The sequence below is a fragment of the Serinus canaria genome, chromosome 1A, assembly GCF_022539315.1.
Source record: "Serinus canaria isolate serCan28SL12 chromosome 1A, serCan2020, whole genome shotgun sequence".
NCBI lineage: Eukaryota > Metazoa > Chordata > Aves > Passeriformes > Fringillidae > Serinus > Serinus canaria.
This window is the reverse complement of record NC_066314.1, coordinates 43,674,115-43,694,658: the sequence shown is the minus strand read 5'-3', so window position 1 is coordinate 43,694,658 and position 20,544 is coordinate 43,674,115. Positions and strand designations below refer to the sequence as shown.

Sequence of the window (20,544 nt, the reverse complement as noted above, 5' to 3'; positions counted from 1 at the left end):
AAACAGAAAAGATTCTATAGAACATTTTGTTTCTTTAGGTCTTTTACTATTGCATTTTCCCAGAAGTGAACAACTAGAGTTCTTGGAGGGAATCAGCTGGTGAGGCATGCTTACAGCTATTGGGAGTATGAGTGGCTATGAAAAAATGACAGTGTTATAAGCTATTGCCTTCACAGAGATCCAGTGTGCTTTTAGGTCTTAAAAAGCTAGCAGCTGAATATGCCTTAATTACTAAAATTGATTGCAGGGAATGGTGATGTTTAAAACTGTAAGTGGATAAGCACTAATAATAGTTGCTTGCTCTTTGGGGAAAAATGAGGTGCAAGCAGCTGTGAAAAGATGGTGAAATGCTGTAATGATACTAAAAGAATTTGAGATTAAACATTATAATTCGGCATGTTAAGTTGCTCTCTGAAGTTCTGGCATGTATTTTTTAGTTGAGTAGGAACTTCAGTTTGTGTAATTTTGCCTGCATGTTGAAAGCTTGCTTTAAAAATAAATAAACATAAACACCCACAAAAAACACGCAATAAAATACTGGAGGAAGAGACAGAAAGATAAAGCTGAGTATACCAGAGACTCCTTTTAAAACAACAAAAGGATGAGAAGTGAAGAGTTTAGCAGAGTGTTGTGTGCAAGGCTCTGTTCATTCAGCATTCCTACATATTTTTTTTTACTTACTGAAAGTAGGAAAAAGATCTAAAAATAATGAAGATCACAAGGAAATGTGTGTAAAGCAGTAGCGTGGATGAAGCTATTTTAGCAAATACTTTGGAGCTGTGGAAACTTGCTTTTTAGTAGTTATGGTGATGCTAACACTTGAAGTCATTCCAATATACTATAAAATACTTAATGTTGGAGCATTTCGTGACAGAGAATCTTTCTGAATGATCTCAGTCAACCTTAAAGTACTATTTGCCTTCTAAAGGAGTTGGAAACTGAGACTGAAATGTTAATTGTGACTCCAGGCTATAGTGCCCTATGGAGGGTCCAAATCAACAGTGTCTGAAAGTGAAGCCACAGGTGTATTTGAAGCTTCTATAATAAGACAAATAAACTAGTCTGAACTAGTGTTGGTCATCTCTTGAAGACAATAAGTAGTTTTTATGCTGATTCCCAGCGGTAATAGTCTGATGGCAATTTTTTAGTTTTGACAGTTTATCTTGCTGTATGTCTTGCTTGGACTAACATGTTTTATTTCATTAGCATTTTACTATTGCAGTAGGAAAATACTGCACAACACAAATGCATCATCCCATAAACCACTCATTCCAAGGCAAACGAATGATTCTTTCATTTTAGGTGTGAAATAAAAAAGCCCCACATCTATATTTAGATTACTTGCTCACAAGATATGGCAAGATGTTCTTACTCAGTGCACAGCACAGTGAGTTGGCAGGGCTGGTGTTTCACATGACTGATAATGCAGAAGTTTCTATGGGTATTGCTGTGGGTAGGACAAAGAATCATGATGAAAGGGAACAAGATAGAGACAGTTCACAGTATCCCCAAAATACCTATCAGAAGAGCCACTTAAAATAAGCCTTACTGCATGCTTGTGGTATTTTGGAAAAGGGGATTAATATGTGCTAGAAAAGACAGTTTATTTAAAGATTTACTACTATTTCCAAAGGCGGTTAAAGTGCAAGGGATATCACTTTATCCAGAGATAACTTTAGGAGAACCATACATACACTTATGTTATAGATGACTTCAGAGGTAAAAGTGCAGACAAGAGTAATCAGTAAATACAGATCTGCTTTCTGTTTTGCCAGAAAAGCCATAGCATTTACCATCAAAGGTTAAGGTGTAATGTACGAGGGGAATTGCCTGTTCTTCAGCACGTGGCTGATAAACACAAATGAACCCAGAAATCTGTCCCCATTTTCTGTGAAGAAGAGGACACAACTGCAGATATCACCACAAAGGTGATATCTCCCTGGCTCCAGTATTGCATCCTATCCCTGAGCTGATGGCTTATTTGATTCTGGAAAATAGCTGAGTGTGAACTGACTCTTGATCGTTAATCATCTAATCATCCAATGTGTTCTTTCTTTAAAAAGCAAAGAAAAGAAGGGAAAAAGTATTAAAAATGCCACTAAAAAAACCCTCAACATAATGTATCATGTGGAACAACCAGAGTGCTGTGAACTGAGCAAATATAGGATACAAGTGGGGTAGATACTGTGTGTAAGATTTTATATATGGTTCTCTCAACTGTCATAGCTTCCTTTACATGAATAGTATGGGCATAAGCACTACAAAGGGCAGAAAAGTAGCTTACTGCTTAAACATTGTGATTTATAGGAAGAAAAAAACAATACAGTGAGTGCCTGTCATTTGTGGACACTTACTATGCATCCTAATTATCACTAGTTAATTATTAAAATTTTTAAGTATTTTTTTTTACTGAAACTTTCTATTAAATAAGCTGATTAAGCTTATGTTTAAAAAATGCTTCACACAACACAAGCCAGCTAGTTTGTTCTTCATCCTTCAGTGGCGAGGGGATTGGTTTTGTGCAAGTAAAACACAGCTTCACCTGGAAGTATTCTTGTTTCTGACTTCCAAAAACGTAGATTTTTCTAAAACTTCTAGGTTTTGGCATAGCTGCCCTGACAAGTTTAAATGAAAAATGACAACAAAGTCTGGGAGTGGGCATCCAGTAAAATATGCTGAGGCAAAAGAACAGTGATGTCACAGGTGTGAAAACAATGTTTTCTTGATGAGAAGGAATCTCAATTAAAGGAAATTAAAATGGCAATTAAAACAAATATTAAGGGTAGGGAAAAGGGCAATAAAATGTCTATTAACAAAAATAGACATTAATGAGTAATGGACTAAAAAGTATATTCCAGTGTGGTCAGAGATAAAGCACTTTATATTTTGCAGTAGGGGAAAAAATACCCTTGATCAGAGATAAAGTGACAGATGTGGATGGTAAAGCTGAGTAATTTAGTAAAGGAAGGAACAGCAGTAATTTCTGTTGCAGGTTTTGACTAAAGCTGGAGCATATATCTACCTCATGTCATGCTACTCATGTAATAAAGATGTTTGTGTTTGTCATAATAAAAGAATATGAGATGGCATCTGCTAAAATAAATATTCTCAGCTGACTGTGACTTATATAAACTAGACAAGGGGTTTTCTGAATTGCTGAAGTTAATGAATAACTGAAGAAATCTTAGTTTCCTGGTAGCATGATTCCAGGAAAAGCTCCACTAAAAAGCTGCTTTTTTGCCTTCCTGAACCTTGTGGAGGCGCTATGGGAGCTGTCCCTGGCACACACCGTGTGCTGCTGTCATCAGCACTCATCTCTGCTGGCTGCCTTCTTCCTGCATGAAGCTGATAGTTCCCAAACCCAAATAAAGGGGTGTCTGTCTGCACCCAGGGTGCTGCAGTCTTGGCTCAGGACCTTGTTGAACTCAGTGATGACCTTACAGTCGCTTTCCTTCCTCCGCCCCATTTGGTTCTGGGAGACAGTAACTGCTTGGGAGTTTCCCAAGTCCTTCCTGTGTTGTCATAATAGAACCAAGTTATTTTAATCTTTTCTATGTCTTCATGGCTGACCAAGGTCTGTCCACAGGCCAGCTAATCTTTATCTCCAAATATATTTCTATTTGTGATCAGCATTTTTATGTTGGTTTGTTTGTTTTTAACTCTATCTTGAGCATTGTGTAATAAAGACTTTGCTGTAGCAGAATCCCCTTCCTTGACCTGCTGGGCACTCTTGCTGAGGGTGCCCCAGTCCCTCTGTCCATGTCACTGACAAACCTGTTTAACAGTGCCAGTCCCAATACTGAACCCAAGCCCTGAGGAACACTTCTACTTTTCAGATTGCTAGCAGACCCTTCCATGGGATCCATGGTGACAGGTTTTCTTTCTGGTAGCTATCACAGATAGAGGTGGTAAGTTTGAATAGTTACCCTCCATCCCTGCTTTCCTCTGATTCAAAGCAAGGAGAAAAAGAGTCCTAGCTATACCTTGCCTCTGGAGGCAGAGGGCCAGGTATATGGAGAAGTGTGCAGCCCTGGCAGTTGTTGGCTGTATAAAATTAGGTGTTGGTCAGCCCAGTGAGATCTCTGCTGGCTGCAGCAGCTCATGGACAAGGGTTCCTGGATTTACTTTTTGTTTTGCAGGATAGCTAATCAGTTTTGGCTCATGTCAAAATAAATCTGTGGCATCCCAGCATTTTTTTGCAGAATTTGAACCCAGATTATGTGATTTTTAGATAGCTTTAATGTAATTGGAAATTATTAGATATTTTTAAGAATTAAAAGTAGGTTCCCAGAGATTTGGTGTGTTTCCATGTAACCTTCCAAAATCTTAAGGCTGTTTCCTCTAGTCTGTTTTCCTATCTATCTTTCCCTACCCCCTTTTTTATTTTCTTCTAGAATTGCATTTCTTAAATCTCTACTGAAGTTGTCAAGGCTAGTTAGAGGAAGGAGATTGTGTGCCTGTCTCATGCAATTCCTGTATTACAAACGTGGCTGAAGCTAATAAAAAGAGATCTCTACAATGATTGTACAGCAGCAGAACAAGGTTGTTTTATAGCTCTGACAGCTCTCCAAAAAGTGCCTGTTTTGGGGGGATGGGTGTTCTTAATCGCCAAAGATTCTGCATTTCTGGTTTTAAGAAGAGTTGTTGGATAGAATGGTGATGATATTGCTGTCACTGATGCAGTTGTTTAGCATATGCATTGAGAAACAGGCCTCTATGTATACATGCAACTAGAATTTCAAAAAGAAAGCTCCAGTGTGAGTACCATATCTGGGACAAGACCTGCTGGTGGGAGATAGAGGATACAAAATGACTATGATCTTTATCCTGCACACAGTACAAACATTGCTCTATACATGCACATAGCAATAAGGGAATAGATTTATCAGACATTGTTGTTAGGCAAACTCTGATGGATGTGAATAATAAAATAATCCAAAGGTACTGTGGCTTTTGCTTGCTGTCAATGAGCATTGTATCAATATTAGCATATATAAAATGTTGCAGAGATGTGACTCCACTGTGGAAAAGCCTCCAACTGTTATAATCTTCAGACTACCCACTACTGTTTTCAGGGTGTCTGATACCTAGTAGATAATTTATTGTGGGGTGAAACAGAAAGCTCTTTACATAAATGAAGTATGATGTATATATTTTAATATTAGGTCCTTAGAAGAGCACCATGATCATCCCAGTGTGGTAATAGGCGATCTTCAGTCAGATGAAGAAGATATCATGAACAGTTCTGATGAAGATGATGACACAAATTCTGATTCCAGTAAAGGGGAGACTGATCCTCAAGAAGATAAACAGGTATCTTTTTATCTTTATCTTCTGAAGCTATTCCCCACTCTTGCAGTATTTCATTAGCTGTAACGTGTTGGGATATTTTCAAATGTAAACCACCTGTTGCCTGTTGAGGTTGAGGTCTGACCTTCTGTGAGTGCCAACTTGGAATGATTTTCCTTATTTTAATTTTATCTCTTCTTCAAATGAGGAGCAGGAGGACAGTGTTAACTACTCTGAATGGAATGAAGTTATGAGGGTCCTGTCCCTCCCTTTGGGGGTACCCATGTTCTTACTTCTCAGCCCTGGACGCTCTGAAACCAGCCTGCCTGTAAACTAGCGCCTCTCCTCAGCACCAGTCTCGGCAGCTGTTTCCTTTGATAGTAGTTATATCTGCTTCCTTTCTTTAAAAATAATTAAAAACCAAACAAAAACAAAGCCCCAACAAGACAAACAGAAAAACTCAAACAGAAAAACTTTTTAGTGTTGGAGGAGAAGACTTGGCATATTGGGCCTGAATGTTGTTAAACCAAGTGAGAGGACTAAATTGGGAAAGGGTCCATGGAAGAGCTCATTCCTGTGAAACTAAACAAGACTTTACCTGTATAGAAGCTAACTTACCTTGCATGTCTCTGCAAATGCCCTCAGCCTTTCACAAGGGAAAGTGTCCCCTTTAGGAGGGTTCTCAGGCAGGTTGTATGGAGTAATTCAGCCCTTGCTGTGAGGCATCTGCTGCCGCTTGCTTCAGCTGCCTGCGGCACGTGCGGCGGCAGCTGGGAATTAACAACCAACTTCCTCACAGCGAGAGCAGCTGCAGAGGGGAATGAAGCAGTCTCTGCATCGCTCATCAGCTGGGCTTGTTTCACTTTTCCTTACTGCAGGCATCTGGCTGTTTTGATGCTTTATGTCTGTTAGGGGACTTGCAGGCCTTCTTTCCAGTGTTGTGCCGGAGAGCCTGATTTGTATCCCTTTGGTTCCCCCATTAGAGACTCTCAGAACCAGAGTATCTTTGTCTGAGCAAATGCAAAGTGGCCCTTTCAGCACCAGCTGGTATGTGAAAAGTCTTTCAAATGGGGTTGTGATATTTCATTTTGTAATTGTTTAGCAGTAGCATCTTGTTCTCAAAATACTAATTTTCATCTCATTTGCATCTGACACATCTACAGTGATGGCAGATACCTTGCTCTGCATAATTGACTTACTTGTGAATTCAGTCTTGCAGGGAGTGTGTCAGCTGTGCTTTCTAAATAGGCACAGAGGCCTGAGAATAGGTGTTACAATCTTGCCTGTGATTGACTCACACTGGATAGATCTCAGTGTTCTTTGGAAATAAGTTTAATTTCATAAGTAAAATTCCAGATCTGTGTGCAGATGTCTATCTATATAGTATATAAAATAAAAAATGTATTTTGCATGTATCTGGTATTACACAAAATTATTTAATTTACAAATTAATTTTAATTCAGTAATTAGGTGTGGTGTCATTTAAATTCCAATGAAAAAATTAGATTTTTTTTTTTTTATTTTGAGTGCAACAATATCATTAAAACCAACCTATGACTACTATCTCTTCCATGGTTTATTTTCCAGCCCTTGAGACTAACTTATAGGTTTCAAGAAGTAAATCTTCAGAGAAATCTTGTAACATTAGTGCTTATGAACCAAAGTTTTGTGGATAAAATACCACTGATACCCGATTTTCCAAATAAACAGTTTAGTGCCCATATTGTACTACTACGTTCAATACAGCCTTCCCAGGACTTCCATCTCACTTGAGTTGTGTATCCTGTGGTGTTTTAGGGCTCCTCATCCTCTCTTTCTTTGCAGCCCATTAAAATGAAAGCCTGAATGTGCAATAGACGTGATTACAGCTGGCAGCAGAGAAGCATATGGCAAACCATGAGAGCTGTTTTGGAGAAAAATGTTTCATCTGAGGGAAACCCTACATGGAAGTTACACAGTGTAGCAAACACATTTGCATCCCAGTGCCTGCCCTGTTTGCTTTGTTATACCTGTTACCTCTGTCTGAGGTTGGAGAGTGCCACTGGTCTTTTGGAAGCCAAATGTGCATGTGAGACCCAAAATCATCTCCACAGTGTTTCAGGCAGATGACAAGGCTCATATCTCTGCATCTTTAGAGTACAGTTGCTCTGTATTCCAGCAGCTCCATTAGTAGATTGTCAGAAACTGGCTATTCTCTTCAATGTGATTTTTTTCTGTTTTTTTTTTTCCTGCTATCATCTTGTTTTTCACTAAAGAAAATGTGAATGTCTTTTAAGATAGTCCTGAAACACATTTGAGTTTGCTGCAAATATAACTGTTTCTGTATTAATCAGAAGAAAAGAATCAAGTAAGATAGAAATACTACCTGTACTTTAGTACTTTTGCTAAACCAGTAATTGTTGTTTGCTAGAACTTAATTCGTTATGGGCTTCAGTGCTTCCTGTCATAATTAAAAGAAAAGGCTGACAGGCTGAAAAGCTGCTCCTAGCTAATATTGTTGTTTCCAGATACAATACGAGCTAAATTGATTTCCTCACAGGTCCTGAAAAACCAGAAGGTGTCAAAGCCAAGAGATTTCAAAGCAGTATGAAGTATTTTTCTTAGAAGTAACTATCAAATAATTACATTGAATTTAAGGAACTAATAGGTGGAAATGATCTTTATGACTGTTTTAGTAGGTGCATAGTGTAACATGTAATTTTATTTGCAGGGTAAGGCAGCTGGAAAGAAAACAAAGGTTTACCACATTGCCAAGGAGATCATGAGCTCAGAGAAGGTGTAAGTGTCAATGCTATACTTAATAACTACTCATTTTATTCTAATTGGGCAATTAAAATGTAACTGTTTGCTTTTTCTTGCTTTTCTGATAGGTTTGTGGATGTGCTAAAGCTCTTACACATTGTAAGTACTTAAAAAAAAAAGCAGTTTCCTCTTCTATTTGTTTAATCTATTAAAGTTTTATGTTTAGGTTTTATGGTAGTGACTGTGCCTTTTTTCTGCTACATCTACATATTCAAAATATAAAAATTATTCTAAGCTGTACTTTAATGTTTTATATTTTACATAAGGGATGAATATTTTGGTGGTTTCTTCTGGATCTCCTTAATAATTTATGCAGTTTCCAGCTGAGTGTGGGTATTGAATACTGAAAATTTAATATATATCAATTTATGTTAATCAGAATCATATTTATAAGCCAGCTTGTACTGGCTTATAAATATGTACGTGGCACCAAAAATAAAGATTTTGCTTAAAATAACTCCTTAAATGGTGAAGGGGGGCAGGAACAATTTATTTTAGAAATGGTACATTAAAATGGTACATTCTTGAAGTAATCCAATTAATAGCTAATAGTTCTAATGGTGCATCCATCACTATGGCAGTGTATTTTTGTGAGGCTGCAGTTCCTTGACAGACATTTGCTTTCTGATAATAGCTGTGATTGTAGTACCTGCAATGTGCTGTACACAGCCAGGGTTAAGTATTTCATCTGTGTTTGTGCAGATCAGTCATCTGTAAAACATGCTGTGTTGAAGGTGATAATAGGAAATTAATGAAGAATTTTTCTTTCTCTCTCTCTATTTTGCGTGTTTTCTGTCAAGTTTGAAATCATATGTGTTTGTACCATTTTGTCACTCTCTTAAGTGCAAACATAGTGGTTTTTTTCCTTGGGCAATAGAAGTGGTTATATTGCAAACAGATGCATTGGTCTGTCTCAGTCCCTTGAGAAGTGTGTTCTGTGAAACTGGGAACAAAGACTCCTATAGATGGCTGTATACAGTCCTGTAATACAGGGATTTTTTTTTTAAGGAACAAAAAAGTCACCACATCTTTTGCTGATTCCTCTTTTGCTTTCCTCCTAGTAACTGTTTTTCTGATTCTGTTCAAGCTTGGCTTTTATGAGCTTGCTCAGTCAGATGCAGCCAATATATAATTTATATTCAACATGGTTTCTAATACTGAACTTAATCTTAAATACTGACAAAAGAAAGAGAGTTGTCTTAGGCAAGTTTAAAGCTGTGTAATTTTAAAATATCATATTTTTCAGACATTTAACTTATTTGTTAAAGGTATCTTTGCTTTTCAGTGTACCAGATTTTTAGGCAATATGTGCAGTACTGGAAGAAATCCTCTTGGTAAGGAGAATGCAGGCAAGCAGAAGAACAATGTGGAAAAGGGAAGAGTAGAGAGCTTAGGAAGTTTCTGGGATAAACTTAAAGCTCTCCCCACAGTGTAGATGTGCAGTGGTGTAGGATGTGTTTTGCTTTTCCTTTAATGGATAATTTGCAACTCTATTCATGACAGTCTACTAGTTTCTAGCTGCCAAATAAAAACTATTAGAAATGTTTTTGTTGGCTAGTAATGGCAATCAGCATGTATTCAGCCTGGTCTAACAGGGAGTATGCTAGGAAATACTTTGTCCTTAACTTGTCAGTTGGCCTGGAGCAGGAACCTTGGTGGGTGTCCTTGTCAGAGAGGGCACTGGTTTTGAGGCTTTGTGTGTGTGCATTCTTCATTAAATAAGAACTGCCATAGCTGAGAAAGGTTGCAGACACCCAGTTTTTGTTTCCACAGTGATATGCCTGAGAATTTGTTTGTTTTTCACACACATTATTAAATCAGTTGATTTAATAATATATTTACTATGGATAATATTTTAATGTTGATAAAATTATCATTTTGATTTCATGTGCACTGACCACTTTGGCTTACTAACAGGCAGTCAAGCAACCTCTGACAAATTTCTGAATTAGAACTTAGATTCTCCCCAGACTGGGCTCTTTTACCCATAGTAAAGATTTGGCTTATTGAGAGATGCTCCATTGCACCTTCTGAGCCATCTGTTAGTGGTTTTCCACTTGAAATTTAGTGACTAATTCCAATATCAATGATCTAAAATGAAGAGTACTCTCTTCAGTATATTTTTCCAATGCCAGCTAAATGCATCACATGGTGCTAAGGAAGAGAACTGTTGATGTACGGAAAAGCTTTTTAATTTGCTTCATCTTAGAGCCTTTGAAGTGGAATCTAAAGCAGTTGAGGAGGTAGGAATGTAACTGCAAACTAGTTACAAGTACCACTGAAATTTTTTAGCATTTTTTTTCTTTTATGTTGACAAAGTCAAGTTAGGTGGAGCAACTCTTCCAAGATACCAGAGTGCCAGCCTGTGTGGACCCTGTGGCACACTACAAGTACATCTGACTGCTTCTGTTGAAGACACACTGCAAAATTATAAACACTTGGTGGTGCTTCTGTAAATACTAAACAAGCTGGTCATAACAGAGATAAGGGACTCACCTGGCTTTGCACACAGCACACAGTATCAAACAGACTCAGCAAATGGGGTTGCTTGAGGATGTAATCAAACATTAGATGTAATCTTGAATTCTCTGTATTTCTGTTACTGTGTTAGTGATCTTTTAGGGTGAGATTCCAGTAAAATGCTTTTGGAAACTTCTGGATACAAAGGAGCTTAGATCAGACTAGCTCTTCTGTATGTACATTTATGAGATGGCTCATGCATTGCCTTCTGAGAGTGAACCAGGGTTGGCAATATGGGAGAAGTACTATTTTTTCCTTGCAGAAAAAAGAAACAGTGAGCTGGGTGTAAAACACAAGTGACATAAGAGAAACAAGCTTATCACTTCTCTCTGAGTTGCCCTGTGCCTGAAAAACACCCAGTGTTCCTGGAAAAATGAGTAAGGCAGGATTGGTGCCCTTTGTACTTCTTTGTTGTGGGATTCTTTGGAGATGGTTTGCTCTGCATGAGTGAGAGGACCTCCTCAGCAGCTTCCTGGCACTGTGAGGGTAAGCTGTCTGGTTGTTTGTTGTCATATTTTTTGGTACATTTTTGTTCTGAATTTTGTTCTTTTGCCAAAACCCTCCGCTCTTTTTGTCTTTCCACTCTTTTTGATTCTGTTTCCTCCCTGCTGCTTTGGTATAAGCAGCAAGTCTTCTGGTCCAGCAGAGGAACTTGGTTTTTTAAGATTACTCCTTACAGAGTAAAAGCCGGTGGGCTTTTGCCTGAGCCTTTAAATCTGTGCTTCTGACTTAGACCCCTGTTCTGTCCATATTTGGACTCTGAGCCCAAGTAAGCAGGAGCTTGTCAGCAGGCACCTCTTAGCATTTCTGCAGCCACAAGATCAACCTCTTATTGCAGAAGGCAGATCAGAGGTCAAGCATAGTTTTCTACTGTGTGTCCTTCCAGAGACATGCGAGTGAAAAATTCTGGTTTAATGTTACCATTTTTCAGAAGAAAATGGCAAAATTCTGAATATAGAAACTACATATAGTTTTATGTATCTGTATATATATAGATAGATATAAACTGATGGCTGTTATAGCCAAGCCTTATGAAAAATAATTCATGGTAGATTTGGAAGAAGAATGTAATGGATAATAAAATAGCTATGGCCTTTGGAGCAAAGTTCTGACTTCGGGTCCTGTCTTATAACTGATGTACTGTTTGACCCTGAAAAATTCTTTCAACATCCAGCTCCTTTTCCTCCATCTGCAAAATTTCAATATTTGACCAGTCTGAGGTGAATATGTTGATAAATGTTTGGTCTCTGAAGTACTTTAGAACTGCTAAGACATTTGACAATGAATTGGAACTGTAGTCCTCTTACTAAGAAGACTAATAAAATTGTTTTAGTGTAGAAGGAAGTATTGTTCTACTACCCAGCCTATTGCCTGAAATAGCATTCTGGGAATATGCCACAGTCAAATCATTGATTATTGTAAAAAAATCAAATACATTATTTTGTTAAGGGCTTATAAATTATTTTATTACATGAGACAAAAGGTGTGGAATTGTGTGGCAGCTTACCAAAAGTAATGGCATGTTTGAAAAATTTGATCCACATTGAGTCATAGTCTTGATTAACTATAGTTGCTGTAGTTTAACTTAGCAGTTTATGGCTAATAGTCTGACTATAGCTAGGAGTGCCTGTTTATATTTTAAATAATCTATTTGTGAAATCTTCTGTAGCTGTATTGCTAAGCAGTCATGTTTACAGTTTGTCACATCTAGCAGCCTGGCTGTTGTGAAACTTCCTCCTCTTCCCTCCTCCTTCGCCACAGGATGTCTCTATGTGTGTGTATTCCTTGAAAAGCACCCAAGTGCAAACATGCTTTTTTTCCTTAATTTCACCTGTTTGAAATTATCTTCATTGAACTGTTCTGTACCTGAAGGTGCACTTGACCCAGTCAGCAGCTGAGCAAGGGTTTAGTCTGCTCAGTACCTCTTCTGATTTACAACTAAAATTGTCCTTTGCTCCTTAGACTGACACGGGCAGATCACTGCAGGCTGGGAATCCTCTGATGGGAAGAGCTGAGAAATTGTGAGTCAGGGCCTTTGTAGAGGGGAAGTGCCTGGGCTGATTGCAGATGATTCAGAACAGGGTCAGAATTATCAGATATCAATTTTTTGCTTGTTCAAGGAAGCTGGATTGAAGGAGTGGTGTAAGGAAACAAAAGCAGTTTGATGGTAACCTCCCCAAATATTGTTGAAAAACTCCACAGCTATAAGGGGATTGTATACCAACAGGATAAATAGAGTTTCCTACGCATTTTCAAGTTGGAAGTGTTTTATCAACAATAATTCAGCAACAGTATGTGCTCAGAAGCCTTTAATATGCCTAGACTAGATTTTCATGTGGATAAGTACCCAGTGTGAGGCTGTCTTAGCCTAGCATAGACTAAAACGGTTTCTGGTTTGGAAAGAAAGTTCTTTTCAAGGATGGCAATGTGTGCTGTCCTCTTGAAGGAGCTGTGTGAAAACAATTACCTTTACCTAAGCAGTAAAAAATGGTATCAGAAGATTATTATTGGACCAAGATATCATGTAAAACTAGAAACTGTAAACAAGCATTTAAAAAAATGTACAATAGCCTCCCCACTTCTTAAGGGAAAAAAAATTCCTGGTAAGAAGCTGGGGTGATTTATTATAACTAGCATAATATTTTGGGTTTTGTCATGCAGCATATGAACCATGTCTAGAGTTGCAAATGTTTTTCAGTGAAATAAGCACATTGATTTCAAAGTGTGTCAAGTTGGGTTTTGGATTTGTTTTTTTCTTTTTTTAGAGTGGTTTTTTTTTTTTATGAGTAAGATTTCAGTATTTGAAAGATACATTTTTAATTAGAAAACATTCACTTGTAATGGATTGCTGTATTGCTTCAAACAGAATAATTTCTAGGACAGCCTAGGTGATTGCCTTTGAACAGGCTGATGAAAGCAGTGCTCTTCAGCAGTTTTATATAGGACAATGTGCTAAATATGTTTGTAATATAAATCACGTCATGCAGGCATGTACAGATATCAGAGCAATGTATATATTATTTGCAAGAGCAATTCTGCTTTTATTTAACTGTGAACTGATTTAGATTTAGAGGGAGCTAGGTGCTGGTACTTTAAATTACTTTTACTGCAGTTTCTAATTTCTAAGTCATTCACCTACTTGCATTAAAAGTTGTCATCTGAATACTTTCCACCCCTCGGGGTGAAATTTCAGGGTTAGTTTGTAAATTAGGTATTTTATATCTGGTAATTAAAACAGACCTGATCTTTGTTTTGTCCTTTTGGAGATGAAATTACTTTCTCAGAAGGCCAGTACCTTCAAGTGTAAACACTGGTAATTCCAGCCTTGTTACATTTGTTTTTCTTTTCCCACCCCCGATCCCCAGGCATGTGCTCTCTGCATTCAGCTCTTGAGTTTATCTCAAGATGAACTTGGCATGACAGTTACTTCACACCCACTGCCAGGTTAAAAATAAATCTTAATATGATTACAGTGACAAATGCATAGTCAGTAATGAAGATAATTTTAAAAAATATTAAAAAAGAGCATTGAAATTTATCTCTTGTTTTGCAGGCTTTGGAAATTTGAAAGGTTCAGTTTATCTATTTTCCCTGTATTTCCTCTCTGCAGCACTTCCTCAGTTTACTCAGTTATGGAAGGGGATATAGGGGGTGATGAAGTAAGGTTTTGGTGGGCTCCTTCAATGATAGAGCCTTTCATGGCATAATCTATAAACCATAATGAAGCTGATGGACTTTTGGTCAAGCTAGTTGAAAAACCAAATCTGTATTTGGAAAACGCCCTGCAGGCTCTTTGGATGCTGTATCTGGAAGTTAAATAAATGCTCTTAACTACAGCTGACGTTCCAGTGTTATCTAGTGGTGCCTAAACCTGGCTCCCTGCTCTCCTTTTGTTCTTTGGTCAGGGGAAAGCCTGGGTTGTTGATTACAGTACAGACAAAGCTGCTTTGCTTTTCATCAAAAATGTGCAAGTTGCCTTACGACATTCAAACAAAATTCTTGTCTCATCCTATGGCAAAATGCATACAGTACATTGTGTGTGCATACAATTGGGGGTGGGGGAAGAATATTATCATAATATGATGATGCATTTTGCATGAAGCTCTCCAGAATGGCTCATTTGAGCTTTTGCCATTGTAATTCCATGTATCATTTCAGTGTTAAGCAATGCCCCAGGGTCAGAAAAACCTATAAGATGCAGCTGGTAGTTAACCTATGTGTCACTAGTCTGCACAGAGGATGTAGACCAGAACATTTCCATATGAATAACGCCATCTGTTTTTTAACTCCCTTGCATTTAGTTCTCAGCCTTCCCCAGTTACAGCCAGTGCCCTGTATCTCATTTCAGTTTCTTGTCAGAACTGCCCAGTCACAGCCTTTGTGACCCACAGGGTCAGAAAGCAAGAAAGCGTGTCTGGAGCTCACGTTGCCAGAGCTGACGTAATGAAGAGGGAGAGCAGGGGAAACTTGAGGCTTCAGTTTGAGAGACCCTAAATAGTGCCAGATGCTGGGCTGATGGGATAGCTAGTAAGAGCTGTAGTAGTAGACCTAGGGAGGGGGAAAAGGGGGATTAATTTTCTTTTTTTTCCTCAACCTGAGGACCCTACAGGTTTCCAAAGACAGGCATGGGCCTCATGCACATTTAAAATATAACTTATTACTGTGCTTAGAACATTTTGTTGGTTACTTTTTTCAAGATACATGCAGATCATGCATGCTATATTAGGTTTCGCTAGCTACGAACTCCAAAAGAGCTGTTTAATTCTCTTTTTGCCCAAATTTAAGTGAGACACAGTAATATGGAACACTACATAATTTATATTTTCTTTTTTGTCTGTTAAGACAGTGTTGTTTTTCAAGTAAAATGCTAGATTGCTGAACTCTTTGAAAGATTTGTTTGCTTGTGAGTAGGAAATATACCCTGAATAATGGATACTGAGTTTCAATCTTGGCAATGCTGATTTGTGTGGGATCAAGATTTTAATTTTGAATAGTTTAATGAGGACCAGTGAGCCTCAGCTGTGTCCTGTTGGGAGCTGGTTATAGCATGAAAATGCTATAAGATCCTTCAAGAGTAAGTAGGGTGCTCCTCCTCTCTTGTAAATGTCTCAAAGGTACCAGTCAGTGTTGGCTTTGATCATTGCTGACATTTGAAATCTTGTGATTCCCATGTTGTTACGGTATCTTTTGATTAGATGTTATTTCCCTGTATATAGAAGAGCTGCTACATATAGTAATTTATTTTTACCCTAGTTTTTGCCCTCCAAAATGACATTTGTAGATGAGTTATGAACACTAGGATAGTTTTTAAGATACTATGATTGTATTAGCTGATAAAAAAGTTTTATTTTTTGACTTCCATGTTTGCCAGAAGACACCCTAGGCTGACTTACTTAGTAACCTCTAGGCTGACTTTCTTTAGTAACCTTGCAGGTACAAGCCTCATTTATCCTACCTTAGTGTCCTCAGAAGTAATTCTAACACATTTCTTAAGGGCTTGTTGTAAACATAATGAACAACTTCTATACTCTGCATACAGGACCAAAACAGTAAAGTACCAGTGTCAAACCAAAAGGATTGAGGCAGTCCCAGGGGAGTAAATGGAAGCTGCCGAAAAACAACCCAGATGGTACCTGCCTTGCCTTTGGTAATAGGGATCAGTGCCTGGAGTGTCTGTGAGGAGAACTCCTTTGCACACTCTGTGTTGGTGCTTTGAAGGCTGTTTGCTCATGGCAAGGGGGGTTTCTGTCCTCTTTGTACTCCACAGGATTTCCGGGATGCTGTGGCGCATGCCTCCAGGCAACTTGGGAAGCCAGTGATTGAGGACAGAATCCTGAATCAGATCCTCTACTACCTACCTCAGCTCTACGAGCTCAATCGGGACCTCCTGAGGGAATTGGAGGAGCGATTATCTCACTGGTGACTATCAATAAAGGGATTCCTCTCCTTTGATGTTGAAATTTATCTTTTATCTGGGGGGCTTATGGGACTGTGATCGTGGTTTGACTCTTGTTTATGTTTCGTGTACCTTCCTAAATGTCAGAATGTACTTTGAAAGTATAGGAGATTATTTTTCATTTAGATGTGCTTTTGTGTTATTTAGATGCATCCCAAAAGGTCCAGAAGGCATGACAGTACATTTTTGTAGCCATCACAGTTTTTATTTGAAATTCCATTTTTAATTGAAATTTCTGGCCCCTGTGTGAGCATGATAAGTGCACTGATTTCATTAGGGGAAGAGGAGGCTGTTCTGAAGACTGGTTTGCATTTTAGAGGTAGTTTAGACCTGCTCATCAGGCACAGTGCTGATTGACAGCCGCAATCCCCTTGAAGACCGTTCTCAGTTACCCCTGGTGGGTGGAGCTGTACAAAACCCACTGACAAAGGCACTGCAATGGGTAAGGACTTTTCTCACCTTGAACTAAAGTGTTCAAACAGTTCAAGACCCTTTTAAAAGACTGTATATGAAGTGGTTAAAAGACTGTATATGAAGTCATCTCACTCTAGTGTGTTGATGTGTGCCTAGTAAGGTGTTTCAGAATAGCAACTGAGATGGGTACCTATCTGCTGTAGGCTTTTTGTTCAGGGCATAAACTAGCACATCTTACTCTGAAAAACAGAGATGTTTTGCTGTAGGGTTAAGATGTATGCTATTTTTAGCTCTAATTGCATCTTTTTTTGTTGTTGTTGTTTCTAGGCTTGAGCATCAAAGAATTGCTGATATATTTGTTAAAAAGGGTCCCTATCTAAAGATGTATTCAACTTACATCAAAGAATTTGATAAAAATGTTGCATTATTAGATGAACAGTGTAAGAAGAACGCAGGATTTGCATCGGTAGTCAAAGACTTCGAGGTATTGTATTCTTTTTTAAGGTATAACCTGCTTTTGTCTTTTTAGCAGTTGTGATCCTTCACTGGGCTTTAGAAACTGTCCTTAATTTGTTTGTGTTTTGGTGATGGGGTTTTTTTCTGCAGTCCTGGCTTAAGACAAGAAGAAGACAAAAGACCTTTTGAATTCTGCAGTGTTGCAGATTCTGATTTTTTTGAATGCAAATTCAAGATTATTAGCATTTTAATTCTGTGTTGTCTTTAGAGGTGTGGATTAATTAAAACTACTGCAGTGAGCACTCCTGTCTTCTCTGCCTTTTTGCCTAATGAACACTGACAGCAATCACAAAGGAACATGTTGCCCTTGCTATCCTCCTTCCTTTATTTCTGGGAAGCTTCACCTCTCTTCCTCCTAGGTCAAAGCACCTGTTTTGAATCTACAGAATATGAGTGCTTACTAGTGTCTTTCATGCGTGGGTAATTCTGCATGCTGGCTTCCACATGGAAATGCTTGCTCTGTAGTGTGGTGCTTAACACTGTGGCAGTATCACTTTTCAAAGATAAAAAGCTTATCCAGTATAATCAGTAGTTGTTTGGAGGCATGTTTTCTTTTGCTGGAACCTTTGACTGCTGTGGAATTGTTATTTATTTTGGGTGTTTCTTTCAGATGAGCCCCCGCTGTGCTAGTCTGGCCCTCAAGCACTATCTCCTCAAGCCAGTTCAGAGGATTCCCCAGTACAGGCTTCTGTTGACAGGTACAGTCAAGTTTTTGCAGGCTTCAGAAGCCAGTCTTCACATGCCCCAGGACACCTGTTTCCAGACAATTGTATCCATCTGTAAAGTGTGTTTATCTAACTTCAGATATGTGAGGCTTTTTTAAAACATGTCACAGTATGTGTAGCTCTTTTTAAAACATGGCGTTGGTTTAGAGGCTTTTCTTGCTAATGTTGATTGCGGTAAATCCACAAGCAAAGTCTGAATGCTTACAGCACTGTGGTGTGTTCTGATGGTAGATTCAACAATAGAAAACTTGAAACCTGTGATGGTTTTCACTTGAATCTGTGTTAGTAGAAGCCTGTAATTTCCTCAAAAGGTTGTAATACTCCTCTTCTGCTTTGGGTTTTGCTTTTTTGGTTTTTTGGGGTGATGGGGGTTTAACAAATGAAAAAGGCTGTATGGAAAATTGGAGCAAGGAGAAGAAAGATATCTATGCAACTGTGAACTTTTGTAAGTAGCTTCTCCATTTCTTCCCCACCCAGGTATTTTGTCTGTAAAATCCATTCTCTTTTTAAAGGCAAAACACATGTTTTTAGTGCACACCAGTAAGTGCTTAAGACTTGCTACCAGAGCCAGCTGAGGAGCTGATTTGTGGCTAGGAAATCTGGGCTCTGTACCCTACTCGGGCACTGGCGTGTTTGGGTGGCCTTGAGCAAGTCATCTCCATGATGCAGTGGGGATTTTTGTCTGTAAAGGGAGGGCAGTGACAGAGGCCTCCTTTGTGAAGTATTTTGAGATCTGTTTGTTGTAAGAGGGGGATGGCTCCTGTAAGGATTTGGAAATACTTAAGGCATTGTTTTTGAGAGCCATTGCTTCTTGATGAGCAATTTAAAAATAACCTCTGTTTATGTAGTAACTGCAAAATAAAATGCTCCGTGACCTTTTTTTTTTGGCTCTGTAGCAGCTCATTGGCATTTCCCCAGCATGTACTTAGGCTAGTGATGCTGTGGCAGATTCAGACTTAAGTGTTATAGAGCAGTTTCCAAGTTATTAACATTGACTTTTTCATTTTAATAATCTCATTAAACTCAAGGTGTTGAAAAAAGGGGGAGAACTCTTATTGAATGGAATACTCTGTAGAGGAAAACCTTAATGATACTTAATTGATGAAATCAACCCATAAAATGGCATTTGGGGACTTGCTTTATTTTAAAAGGATACTCACTTAGGGTGAGGTATAGGTTGTTATACACTTCAAAATCAGTGGAGCCTTGAGTAAGTTGAAAGGTTTTATTTGAAGTGGAGTTTAGTTGAATAGAGGATCAGGATGGAGCAAATGCCATTGTCAATATACACAGCAGAGTGATGGATGGCACTGAAACAAAGCTCAGATGTTGAAGGGGGATTCCTCGTGATGATGAGCTGTCATTGTGGCTGGGACAGAATGTTTTAGACCTGAAAAAAGCCTCATCCTGTGCTGATGGGGGTTATTGTAGGGGTCCCCAGTCTGCAGACCTTACTGTCCAGCTGTAAATACACCTGCAAGTGCTGCTGAAAGGAATGGGATTGCCATCCTGGTGGCAAATTTAGAAACGTAATTTTCTCTTGTTCTCTGGGAACAATAAAAGAGATCAGGCCAAGAATTTAATTATGCTGGAGCTGGAGAGGGATGTTTGGATCTGTTTCATTTTCAGCCTGTTCAGTCTTTCGTGCATGTATGTTGCCCTTGAGTTCTGATTCTTCCATGTCTCTGTGGATGATCCATCTGCTTAGTTGCCTTCTAACAGCTCTGTGTAATATTGAGCAATGCCTCTATAAGCTTGTGCTGTATGAACATCTGGAGGACATGCAAAACATTTGTAGCTTTTGTTGCAGTGGGTGAGATGTAGCCATGGAGCAGCTGCCTAGGCTGGAGGTGGGGCGGGGGGATCTGTGGGGAAGAGGGCAAGAGCAGCAGAATGAAAATAATCCAGGAAATGAAGCTGTCAGGCCTGAGTCAGCAGGGATTTCTTCCTATTTAGATGTTCTGTGTCAGTGGGACAGCTTTGTACTGGTAACCTGCTGCTACTCGGTCACATCACAAGATTGTTGCAGTGCTTTGAAGTGGAGTTACTTTTGTGCTAACAAAAGCAGGAGCAGGTGGACTCATAAATCAGCCAAGGAGATGAACAGCTTAGCACTGTTCTGTTTAATTATACAGCTTCTCTAGTTCAGTAAGTGGACTTCCACTTCTTCACATAGTGGCCCCAAGTGGTGTACAGCAAATATTAGATAGCTTAAGGGGGAGGCCAATCACAGGCCTCTGATTTCTGAGAGAAATGAAGTAGGTGATTCACTTCTCCCAAAACCTTCTAATTTGAGTAGATTACTTGAGACTGTGCAATATG

General features: G+C 38.7%; 1 protein-coding gene across 3 annotated transcripts in view; it reads left to right on the top strand.

The window, feature by feature from the left end:
- The window catches only part of FGD6 (FYVE, RhoGEF and PH domain containing 6), a 72,341-nt gene that overhangs the window by 23,341 nt on the left and 28,456 nt on the right, over positions 1 to 20,544 (top strand). For all 3 annotated transcript variants that reach the window (XM_018910097.3, XM_018910098.3, XM_050984419.1), the window contains exons 3-8: positions 5,166 to 5,313; positions 8,000 to 8,067; positions 8,160 to 8,190; positions 16,379 to 16,530; positions 17,309 to 17,465; positions 18,108 to 18,195. In XM_018910097.3, coding sequence (XP_018765642.3) covers positions 5,166 to 5,313; positions 8,000 to 8,067; positions 8,160 to 8,190; positions 16,379 to 16,530; positions 17,309 to 17,465; positions 18,108 to 18,195 — 644 coding nt within the window. The remainder of the gene's footprint in view (positions 1 to 5,165; positions 5,314 to 7,999; positions 8,068 to 8,159; positions 8,191 to 16,378; positions 16,531 to 17,308; positions 17,466 to 18,107; positions 18,196 to 20,544) is intronic.